Raw genomic sequence first — 13699 nt, 5'->3', positions numbered from 1 at the left:
CATCTTAGAAAGCCGAAGAGGGGTGAGATACGCCCTGTGCAACAGAAAAAATTGAACTTGGCGAAATCTAACTGATGCGGTGACCTCCTTTGGGCTACATAACACCATACCCCATGCCTTATCACTAAGACACCCCAGATCACCCTCCCACCTGCATCGCAGCTCCGGCAAGCCCCCTTCACCAGATTCTTCCACCAATATTGAATACGAAAATGAAATTTGCCGTCTTTGTCCCAACCTTGACCGTTGCACCCTCAAGGAATCTGCACTAAAGCTCGGGGCAGCTCCCGAAACTGCGAGGCCAGAGCATGTCTCAGCTGCAAATATCTATAAAAGTAACCCCTAGGTAGTTCATGTAATCTCTGAAGTTGCTCAAATGAATATAATGCCCCATTCTCATACAGTTGTCCAATATGTGTTATATTGTAGTTTCGCCAGGCTCCAGCTCCCTCCATCTTAGTCAGTTCTCCAAAATCCAAATGTGCACGGATCCAGATCCAATCCACCTCCAATCTGGGATGACAATCTCCAAACCTTCATGGCCTGTATTAATAAAGGGGGGTCCCTCCCAACATTTCTTCCGACCAGAAGAAACTGCACACGTGTATGACTAGATCCTGTCTCAGAGACCAAAAAATCATGCAAGTCTAGACCCGAGCGCGACCGGAACCATACCTCAATATGTGCTAACTGGAAGGCAAAATAATAAAGCCGTAGATTCGGATTCGGCAAAGCCAAACCCCCCGACCCTTGAGAACGATATCAAGTAGTAAGCTTAACTCTTGCCCTCCTGCCTGCCCACACCAAAAAAGCCATGAGATGTTCAATGTAACGCAATGTACTATGGGGGATATAGACCGGCGACTGCTGCAAAACATACAAAAACTTTGGTTGAACTATCATTTTGACCAGATTAATTCTACCTGTGACCGACAATGGCAGCTGCTTCCACACCCCAATCCGGCTCCTAAGGTAATCAATCTGAGGCTGGACATTACGCTGGATATATTGACCCATATCACTAGAAATCCAGATACCAAGTTATTTAAATACCGGAGTCCATTTAAGAGGAGTCTGCAGAACTTGGCCCGTAGGTCAGGTTCCCCTAATAGGAGTTACACTGGATTTATCCCAGTTAATCAAAAGTCCCGAGTATCTACCAAACACCGAGATCACATGAAGTAAGTTTGGCAACGATTTATCAGGATATGACAAAAAAAGCAGCATATCATCTGCATAAAGGGCAATCTTGTCCGTCCTGCACCCCATCCTTAACCCAGTAATATCTGACTGCATTCTTACCACACATGCCAATGGCTCTATGGCAAGGGCAAATAGAGTGGGGGACAAAGGGCATCCCTGTCTGGTACCTCTGCCCATAACAAACTGACGGGACACAAAGCCATTTACACAGACTCTAGCTGTAGGGCAAGAGTACAAAAGTCTGATCCACTGAATAAAAACCGGTCCAAACCCAAATTTCAACAGCACCGCCCATAGGTACCTCCACTCCACAGAGTCAAAGGCCCTAGCAGCATCTAAAGACACCACCACCGCCTCCTCCTCCGCAGGGTGGGGCAACTGCAGATGGCAAAAAAGCCTACGCAGATTTATAGCCGTAGATTTTCCCGGCATAAAACCAGTTTGATCATGATGCACAATCTCACTGATCACCCGGTTCAACCGTGTCGTCAAAATTTTTGCTAAAATCTTAATATCCGTTGCCAGTAACGATATCGGTCTGTATGATTCTGGAAGCAAGGGATCCTTTCCTGTGTTAGGGATAAGAACTATAAGGGCTTCAGACATAGACGGAGATACACACCCCTGATCTCTAAAGCTTGTAAACATGTCCTTCAGGCGAGGCAAAAAGAACTCCAGATGCTTCTTATACAGCTCTATGGGTATCCCATCTATGCCCGGAGCCCTGCCATTTGGAAACGAGGATATCGCAGCTACAATCTCCTCATCAGTGACTGACCGGTCCAAACTTTCTCTACCATCTATGCTCAATTCAGGTATGGAAACAGCTGCCAGATACGTGTCTAAATCAAAATCTGAGTACTCAGCTCTTGACGCATAAGCATCTTTGAAATATATATAGAAAACATCACTAATCTCTTCAGTCAAGGTATGCACAACACCCAAATTATCTGTAATCCCCGCCACTACAGCCGCCACCCTTTCAGACCTAGCTTAATAAGCCAAAAACCTACCACACTTATCCGCTTCAAAGTATTGAGTGTGCCTAGCAAATAGCAATTTACGCCTTGATTTATCTAGCAAATAATCCGACCATTCTCTCTGTACTGTTAACCAAGCCATCCTATCAGAAGCCACGCAAGAGGAGAGAGATACTTCCTCCAACCTCACAACCTCTTTTTCCAATCTATCACCTTTCAACCTAGACTCTCTCTTGAAACAGTTAATGCTTCTAATTAAGGAGCCTCTTAAAAAAGCTTTAAATGAATCCCAGACGAGAGGCGGAGCTGCCGTATCCACATTAGTAGCAAAGTACTCTTCCCATTGGGATTCTAAAGTATTTCCATCCTGTAATATTGTCAACCAAAAGGGGTTAAGCCTCCAGAATGCTTGACCTCGAGAAACATTAAGTTCAACTGTTAATATCAATGGAGAATGATTTGAAATCCCCCTTGGCAAATATGCAACATCAGAGACAGCCGGCAGTAGCTCCCTCGATACAAGTCCTAGATCAATTCGGGAGAAAGCATTATATGAAGTGGAAAAACAGGAGAAACAAACCTCTGCCGGATGCCTCAGACGCCACACATCTCTTAGGATGTGTAATGTCCCCACCTCCCTCCACCTATCAATATTAGAATCCAACACATTATTGAAATCCCCACAGCAGATCACTGGAGTATCAGGAGACAGAGAGATAAAATAACTGCACTTTTTTAGGACCTCACCACTATAGTGGGGGAACATAAACTGACAGTAGGTTTATACATTTAGAATAAAAAATGCCCCTCACAAAAACATAACGACCTAATGGGTCCGACTCCACCACTTCCACAATAAAATTTACTTTCTTACGTATAAGGAGAGATACCCCTCTAGAATGACCCGTATGAGTAGCATGGTATGCCCACCCAACCCACGGTTTCTTAAGGGCCAACACTTTACCTCCCACTAAATGGGTTTCAGTTAAACATATAACATCTGCCTCATACTTTTTCATTTGGGATATGACCAAAGACTGTTTAATTTTATCATTTAGGCCACGAACATTCCAAGTCAGGATTTTAATAGACCCCCTATTTATGTTCCTAGTTGCCATAACACAAGGGAATACACATAAGACATTTCCACATAAAGATCAATCCCCTCCAGCCCAGGCAGACACCCAGCCACCAGCCAACCAAATTAGTATATAGCAAAATAGTCAATCTCATCTTCCGGAAGTATTTGCATAAAGATAAAGTACCACACCTATCGCTGTATTGAGAAACCCTACCCCTCCCTACCCTATTTAACCAACCCCCCTCCCCGTATATCCACCCCCAACTTAGACATACCAGGATCCCCTTATGACTATCCCACATCCCCCTAAACAGCGCACACACCTATCCCCACACAGTTATGGAAATACCCGTATGCACTGAAAAAAAGGCGAGGGAGACCGCAACCCTTGAAGCAAGGGGAGCTCCCCAGCCCACAAATTCACCCTAATATTCCTCTAACCCTTCATACCCAACCAATCGATTAGCACCAACCATAAGATCCAGTAGTTTCTAATCATATCACATTATAGCTAACCTTATCATAAGCAACCAAATGCCTACAGTATTAATCACAGCATTTCAGTTATATATAAACATAAATCAGGTGATATACATTAACGGAGCAAGTTTCCAACATTATAACTATCAAAGGCACACAGTCTTTAATAGCGTCATCTCAATTCACGGAGCGCGTCTCAGACATTTTAACTATTTGGGACATACAAATTCTAACATCATCATTTCAGTCCAGGAGATCAATACGTCACCAAAGGTATCTTCAATCCGGACGGGGGCCTCCAGGAGCTCTCCTATCCAACCAGATAGTCGCCTCTGACGGAGATCCAAAGAAATGAGTGGTCCCATCTGCAACCACACGCAATCCAGCGGGGAAAAGCATAGCATACGGCAACTGCATCTCACGTAGGCGACGCTTCACCTGTATAAACTGAGCTCTGCTCTTTTGTGCATCCACCGAGAAGTCAGGAAATACAGCCACTCTTTGATTTTGATACATTAAGGGGCCCTTGGTCCGGGCCAGGCGTAGAATAGCATCCCGGTCTTTATAGTGTAGCATTTTAGCCGGAGGCGGCCTCTGAGCTGGAATCCAATGCGCCCTCTCCACCGCAAACTGGGCCGTAAACTCCTCTTTACCGAATGCCTGGATCGTCCAATTCTCCAGAAATGTCTCCGGGGTGTCACCTTCTGCCTTCTCAGGGAGACCCACCAGCCGCACATTACTGTGCCTGAGGCGGCCCTCCATATCTGACATTTTTTGTCTAACCGACAAAGGAACTGTAGTATCCTCTAATATGGAGATGCGTGCCTCTGTCTCCGACACTCGCTCACGGATCTTTTGAAAATCCTGCCGCATCAATGACAGATCAACCTGCACCTCTCCAATTTTATCCATTACCTTCTTTTCAGAGGCAGCAATGGCTTTCAGGACTTCCTGAAGAGTAGAATCAGCAGGCGTCTCTGCATCTTTGGGAGACTGGGGTGCCTGCACTTCAGACGCAGAAGCTCCTCCCGCAGCTGTAGCAGAGTTAGAACGTGCATACTTTTCCAGCAGAAACATTTGTAGAGTGTTTACCCATAATGACACCCCTCTTATGAATAGCAATGGGTGTAGTATAGGGCTGTATACAGGTTACTGGGTCAACCGAAGTGTATATATTCAGAATTCAGCAGCCCACTGTACTCTCTCTACTTCATCAAATCATGCACTCCGTACTCCCTCACCAGCAGGCTCTAGTACTTAGCAAATTTCAGGCACTCACAACTGCAGCAGCAGGGAGTCATACAAAAGCCCTCTCTCCGGACATGCACCTTCCCAAGATGGCGCCGCGGGGCGTACAATGGCGGGTATACTCGCTTCTGTATGTCTCCTTCACCACCAGCCTCCAGATGTCCGCTACTTCCCCACTCCAATGACCGCCTCAGTGGACCAGCCAGATGCCACACTCTCCGTTGCAGACATCTCCGACACTGACCCCGCCATGCACTGACCCCACCAAGCACTTGCAGTCGCCGCACTCCCGCTCTCAGTACAGCTCCGGTCACTGCAGCGGCCCTGACCCGCCACCAACTCTTCAGCCTGGATCGGAAGAAGCAGAGGGGGATTCTGCACAGGACCAGGTAAGTTAAACTCAGCTGTCACCGCTGGAGGATATTTAGTTTGGATATTTGGGCTGAGGAGCTCAGACACACGCATCCTACTCCATTGCTCACCAGGCCATGCCCCCCAAAAATGAAAGACATTTACCATAAAAACAGTGCTGATTCCCAGATGTCTGAACACCAAGAACTACATTGTGTCTGAATATCCCGGTGTAGTTGTCATCTGTTGAAAATATTTTGGTAACAATTAAGAACATTGGTTGCCATCATTTTTGGACTGGAACTTGCCATATGAAAATATATCTAAAAAAATATTTAGCACAGATTATGTAATTAGAGACGCGGGTTAAGGCAGTGACTGGTATTTCCTGGTAAGGTGTCCACTCAATAATCTCTAATTATAATAACAATGGTTTTTTTCTACTGTCAGACAAATATTTTGCTTATTTTGTTACAGAATAACTAAATGTTTTCACATTTGTCAGCAAATAACCACCAGATTTATGACCACTATTTACCTAGAGTTGGACACATTTTGCAAATGTAGGTGTGAAAATATCTTTTACAAAAGAGAATGAAATCCTGACTGTGTTAGCAATAGATACGAATGTCACATTTTATATTTAAAACGTCATGAAACACAAACACCCACATCCATTGTTTACCACTTTATAAATCAATGGCAATATTTTTTTCTGGCAGTAATCCAAATGGAAATGATGGACATAATTTGACATAATATAGCTGTGACACTAACAAATAAAGTACTATCAGGAGGGATCAATACACAAACAGTAGCGGCCAGTTCTGCTAGTATCATCATTATCATAACCACCGCGTGTCTATAAACCAGATCTCCAGTACCCTCAAAATAACCTCTTCCGAAGACGCACATCTGAAGGTGTGTCCGTCTCATTAGGTCATATCTCCAGGGGACTCTGCTAGATATACTTCCTGCCCCCATTCCACCACTTCAGCCGTAAAGGTTCGTAAGTTTGAAATACGGACAAATCCAAAAATGAAAGCATTTGTCTGCCCCACAAATGGACTTATAAATGAGGCCCAGATGATGGACACATACCTCCAGATATCTGTCCACTATATACCAAGAGAATCGAGTGTGGAGACATACTACTAGATATCTGACCACTATATATCTAGAGAATAGTGTGTGGAGACATACTACTAGATATCTGACCACTATATATCTAGAGAATAGTGTGTGGAGACATACTACCAGACATCTGACCACTATATACCAAGAGAATAGAGTGTGGAGACATACTACCAGATATCTGACCACTATATATCTAGAGAATAGAGTGTGGAGACATACTACCAGACATCTGACCACTATATATCTAGAGAATAGTGTGTGGAGACATACTACTAGATATCTGACCACTATATACCAAGAGAATAGAGTGTGGAGACATACTACCAGATATCTGACCACTATATATCTAGAGAATAGAGTGTGGAGACATACTACCAGACATCTGACCACTATATACCAAGAGAATAGAGTGTGGAGACATACTACCATATATCTGACCACTATATATCTAGAGAATAGAGTGTGGAGACATACTACCAGACATCTGACCACTATATACCAAGAGAATAGAGTGTGGAGACATACTACTAGATATCTGACCACTATATATCTACAGAATAGAGTGTGGAGACATACTACCATATATCTGACCACTATATATCTACAGAATAGAGTGTGGAGACATACTACCAGATATCTGACCACTATATATCTACAGAATAGAGTGTGGAGACATACTACCAGATATCTGACCACTATATACCTAGAGAATAGAGTGTGGAGACATACTACCATATATCTGACCACTATATATCTAGAGAATAGAGTGTGGAGACATACTACCATATATCTGACCACTATATATCTAGAGAATAGAGTGTGGAGACATACTACCAGACATCTGACCACTATATATCTACAGAATAGTGTGTGGAGACATACTACTAGATATCTGACCACTATATATCTAGAGAATAGAGTGTGGAGACATACTACCAGATATCTGACCACTATATATCTAGAGAATAGAGTGTGGAGACATACTACCAGACATCTGACCACTATATATCTAGAGAATAGTGTGTGGAGACATACTACTAGATATCTGACCACTATATACCAAGAGAATAGAGTGTGGAGACATACTACCATATATCTGACCACTATATATCTAGAGAATAGAGTGTGGAGACATACTACCAGACATCTGACCACTATATATCTACAGAATAGTGTGTGGAGACATACTACTAGATATCTGACCACTATATATCTAGAGAATAGAGTGTGGAGACATACTACCAGATATCTGACCACTATATATCTAGAGAATAGAGTGTGGAGACATACTACCAGACATCTGACCACTATATATCTAGAGAATAGTGTGTGGAGACATACTACTAGATATCTGACCACTATATACCAAGAGAATAGAGTGTGGAGACATACTACCATATATCTGACCACTATATATCTAGAGAATAGAGTGTGGAGACATACTACCAGACATCTGACCACTATATATCTAGAGAATAGTGTGTGGAGACATACTACTAGATATCTGACCACTATATACCTAGAGAATAGAGTGTGGAGACATACTACCAGATATCTGACCACTGTATATCTAGAGAATAGAGTGTGGAGACATACTACCAGATATCTGACCACTATATACCTAGAGAAAAGACTGTGGAGACATACTACCAGATATCTGACCACTATATACCTAGAGAATAGAGTGTGGAGACATACTACCAGATATCTGACCACTATATACCTAGAGACTAGAGTGTGGAGACATACTACCAGATATCTGACCACTGTATACCTAGAGAATAGAGTGTGGAGACATACTACCAGATATCTGACCACTATATATCTAGAGAATAGAGTGTGGAGACATACTACCAGATATCTGACCACTATATATCTAGAGAATAGAGTGTGGAGACATAATACCAGATATCTGACCACTGTATATCTACAGAATAGAGTGTGGAGACATACTACCAGATATCTGACCACTATATATCTACAGAATAGAGTGTGGAGACATACTACCAGACATCTGACCACTATATACCGAGAGAATAGAGTTTGGAGACATACTACCAGATATCTGACCACTATATACCTAGAGAATAGAGCGTGGAGACATACTACCAGATATCTGACCACTATATACCTAGAGAATAGAGTGTGGAGACATACTACCAGATATCTGACCACTATATATCTAGAGAATAGAGTGTGGAGACATACTACCAGATATCTGATCACTGTATACCTAGAGATTAGAGTGTGGAGACATACTACCAGATATCTGACCACTATATATCTAGAGATTAGAGTGTGGAGACATACTACCAGATATCTGACCACTATATATCTAGAGAATAGAGTGTGGAGACATACTACCAGATATCTGACCACTGTATACCTAGAGAATAGAGTGTGGAGACATACTACCAGATATCTGACCACTATATATCTAGAGATTAGAGTGTGGAGACATACTACCAGATATCTGACCACTATATACCTAGAGAATAGAGTGTGGAGACATACTACCAGATATCTGACCACTATATACCTAGAGAATAGAGTGTGGAGACATACTACCAGATATCTGACCACTATATACCTAGAGAATAGAGTGTGGAGACATATTACCAGATATCTGACCACTATATACCTAGAGAATAGTGTGTGGAGACATACTACCAGACATCTGACCACTATATACCAAGAGAATAGAGTGTGGAGACATACTACTAGATATCTGACCACTATATATCTAGAGAATAGTGTGTGGAGACATACTACCAGACATCTGACCACTATATACCAAGAGAATAGAGTGTGGAGACATACTACCATATAACTGACCACTATATATCTAGAGAATAGAGTGTGGAGACATACTACCAGACATCTGACCACTATATATCTAGAGAATAGTGTGTGGAGACATACTACTAGATATCTGACCACTATATACCTAGAGAATAGAGTGTGGAGACATACTACCAGATATCTGACCACTATATATCTAGAGAATAGAGTGTGGAGACATACTACCAGATATCTGACCACTATATACCTAGAGAATAGACTGTGGAGACATACTACCAGACATCTGACCACTGTATATCTACAGAATAGAGTGTGGAGACATACTACCAGATATCTGACCACTATATACCTAGAGAATAGAGCGTGGAGACATACTACCAGATATCTGACCACTATATACCTAGAGAATAGAGTGTGGAGACATACTACCAGACATCTGACCACTGTATACCTAGAGATTAGAGTGTGGAGACATACTACCAGATATCTGACCACTGTATACCTAGAGATTAGAGTGTGGAGACATACTACCAGATATCTGACCACTATATATCTAGAGATTAGAGTGTGGAGACATACTACCAGATATCTGACCACTGTATACCTAGAGATTAGAGTGTGGAGACATACTACCAGATATCTGACCACTATATATCTAGAGATTAGAGTGTGGAGACATACTACCAGATATCTGACCACTATATATCTAGAGATTAGAGTGTGGAGACATACTACCAGACATCTGACCACTGTATATCTACAGAATAGAGTGTGGAGACATACTACCAGACATCTGACCACTGTATACCTATAGAATAGAGTGTGGAGACATACTACCAGACATCTGACCACTGTATATCTACAGAATAGAGTGTGGAGACATACTACCAGACATCTGACCACTGTATACCTAGAGAATAGAGTGTGGAGACATACTACCAGATATCTGACCACTATATACCTAGAGAATAGAGTGTGGAGACATACTACCAGATATCTGACCACTGTATACCTAGAGAATAGAGTGTGGAGACATACTACCAGACATCTGACCACTGTATATCTACAGAATAGAGTGTGGAGACATACTACCAGACATCTGACCACTGTATACCTATAGAATAGAGTGTGGAGACATACTACCAGATATCTGACCACTGTATACCTAGAGAATAGAGTGTGGAGACATACTACCATATATCTGACCACTATATATCTAGAGAATAGAGTGTGGAGACATACTACCAGACATCTGACCACTGTATATCTAGAGAATAGAGTGTGGAGACATACTACCAGATATCTGACCACTGTATACCTAGAGAATAGAGTGTGGAGACATACTACCAGATATCTGACCACTATATACCTAGAGAATAGAGTGTGGAGACATACTACCAGATATCTGACCACTATATACCTAGAGAATAGAGTGTGGAGACATACTACCAGATATCTGACCACTATATACCTAGAGAATAGAGTGTGGAGACATACTACCAGATATCTGACCACTATATACCTAGAGAATAGAGTGTGGAGACATACTACCAGATATCTGACCACTATATACCAAGAGAATAGAGTGTGGAGACATACTACCATATAACTGACCCATATATACCTAGAGAATAGAGTGTGGAGACATACTACCAGATATCTGACCACTATATACCATGAGGATGTGGAGAAACCACCATATATTTGATGACTGTTGAATTACAGAGTGTTGTGTGGATGAGACACTATTATATGTAATTAGGAAACAAGCAGGGATGAATAAGTGAAATTGATCATTACCAGTCATTAATAGAGAACACATTACAGATATGTATTGTTAATGCTCAAGTTTATTTATTCTCTTAAATTTGAAATGATGGATCATTTACGTGTGATGCACAGTTTAATAACACATTTCCCTTTTGCCCAAAACACAACAACTGAAGTTCGTCTTAAAAGACTAATTACCTTCTCTGATGAGCCTTTTCCACCATCCCATGCTGGAACCACAACATGAATAACGATGTTACAGGACAAGTTACATCCTTCAGTTACAAACACAGAACCATCTTCCACCTGGGATCCAGAACTCGCTTTCAATAGGTGATGTTGCAGATTTTTTCCAGCCCTATCGGACAGAGCTTTCGATGCTCCTCCACTGTCAAGATGAAGGTCTTTGCCAACACTGTTTACAATCACATCTGTCTGATTAGAGAAATATTATTAACCTATAGTTATACAATGAGCAAACATATTATTACATTTTCCAAAATAACCTTATAACAAAGTATAGGGCACTCACTTATTCTTTAATATTGTTAAATATGTTATAACACATTCCAAACTGCTCATTTTTTAAATGTTTCTTATTAGCTGAAGTACCTAAAAAAGTCCCACTCACCCCACCCACTTTCTCCTTCACTCTCCAATCCATCATCAGTTCTCTCCAGTAACAAAGATCAAAATCTCACTACTCATCTCATTATGTCAACCCACAAACCTGCCTCCTCGGCCCTATGACCTCCCGACTTCTCTGCTCCCTCTCCCCCACTGAATGCCAACTCTATCTCACCTGTTCAACCCGTCTCTCTTCACTGGTACATTTCCATCCTCCTTTAAATTCACGCTGCTATCACCAGTTCTGAAGATGTACAGTCACCTGTCTCACTCCCTTCTTGACACTCTGCAATCAGGCTTCTGACTCTCTTCTCCCTGCACTATTTAAGGAAGACTCTGGCACATTAGAATGCCAGAGTACTAGGTCTAACCCTGTCTCCAGGCACTTATGTTATTGCACTCCTTTTGGTCTGACTGCACGGTTCCTGACACGGCTTGTTTGATTCTCCTTCTGGATTCTCAACTTGCAAGACCTCTCTGCTATTTGACCTTGGCCTGTTTGACGACCCTTTTGGCTCCTCCTTGTGTACTGCACAGTCCGCACTGCTTGACTTTGGCTTCCCTGACTATCCGTTCACCTTCATCTTACTGATAGCCCTCCTGGAGAACCGTGACCTGCAGCTACACCCAAACTCCCTTTCGGGGATCCCTGGTGAAGACCAGAGACACCTTAGACTTCACGCCTCCAGATAGAGCTGTGGTAATATCAGCAGAATGCTTTGGTAACCGGACACTCGTAAGCGGGCTGCCTAATTGGCCTATGCTCATCAGTTTCCACATAGTGCATTACCAAAGAGATTCTCCTTAGTGTATAATGAACTGTGCCTAAGAGAGTGGCACTGAGCTTTTAACCCCAGAAAACCTGCTCTAAACCACCTTCACCTTTGGTATCCAAGAGGAGGTCGATCGGGTAGTGGGTTGGTATCTGGAACCTTCATCAGTAAACTGAGGCCATCAACGCCACACTCTCTCCATATGTTTATATGGTAGGTGGGTTGTGATCTACAATCTCTATCAAATGACAACTGCATAATTGTCACTCAGATGTTTTGAAATCAAGCATAGTCCATCCTAGGCAGCCTGGTGCTTGTTATAATGTGTGGGCATCAAAACCAGCACTTTCTGCTCTTCCTCAAAGGTTCTAGCACACGCCCATCATACCAACTCTTATGCTTGGTCTCTGCTTCTGCAAGGTTAGCATCTCTAACATATGGGAAGCACTGTGGTTAGCACTGCTACTTCACAGTGCTGGGGCCATCGGTACTACTCTGACCAGGGCCCTATCTGTGTGGATTTTGTACGTTCTCCCATGTCTGTGTGGGTTTCCTCTGGGTGCTCCTGTATCCTTCATCCACATACAGCTCACTAGGTTAATTGGCTTCTGACAAATATGGATCATATTGTGTGCTAGAGAGTTTAGATTGTAAGCTCCAGTGAGGCAGGGACTGATGCTCTGAAATACACTGCATATTATGGTAACATCATTCAAATAAACAATAATAAATAACTTCCTTGTTACAAATTTTCATAGTACTTAGCATCTTCAGAATCCCTCTGAAGTGGGCAGAGGGTGGTCCTGAATCCCATAGAATATGGCTCCTGAGGGAATAGTGCTACTACTTCACTCCACACTGTTACCTGCAGACACTGGACAAGTTCATGAAATGTGTCAGGATCTTGCTGGGGAATTTTACTATGTTAAATATACCCAGCAGCAGTAGTCACCCTGTACAAAGTGGCATAGTATGTACCGCCTGCCCGACTAACTTGCTGGACTGTTGGATACTAGAAGCACCTGGACGTGTGGCATAGTATGTACCGCCTGCCCGACTAACTTGCTGGACTGGTTGGATACTAGAAGCACCTGGACGTGTGGCTTGGTGCTTGGAGAGGGCAGTAACCTCCATTCGAGGACAGTGCAGCTTTACTGGAGATACAAAGTCATCCTGCAGTCTCTCCAGTGACGTTGCACCGTCTTCAAGTAGAGGGGTCCTAGCTTCCTGTTCCAGTTACAGGGGGT

The 13699-nt window shown here is 42.7% G+C and overlaps 1 protein-coding gene across 1 annotated transcript in view; it reads right to left on the bottom strand.

The window, feature by feature from the left end:
* LOC142098408 (protein mono-ADP-ribosyltransferase PARP14-like) overlaps positions 1-13699 on the bottom strand; it is a 59980-nt gene that overhangs the window by 30250 nt on the left and 16031 nt on the right. The window contains exon 7 of the mRNA XM_075181247.1: positions 11251-11487. Coding sequence (XP_075037348.1) covers positions 11251-11487 — 237 coding nt within the window. The remainder of the gene's footprint in view (positions 1-11250; positions 11488-13699) is intronic.

The sequence above is a fragment of the Mixophyes fleayi genome, chromosome 7 (assembly GCF_038048845.1).
Source record: "Mixophyes fleayi isolate aMixFle1 chromosome 7, aMixFle1.hap1, whole genome shotgun sequence".
In the NCBI taxonomy this organism is placed as follows: Eukaryota; Metazoa; Chordata; class Amphibia; order Anura; family Limnodynastidae; genus Mixophyes; species Mixophyes fleayi.
This window is presented reverse-complemented; position numbering and strand designations above follow the sequence as displayed.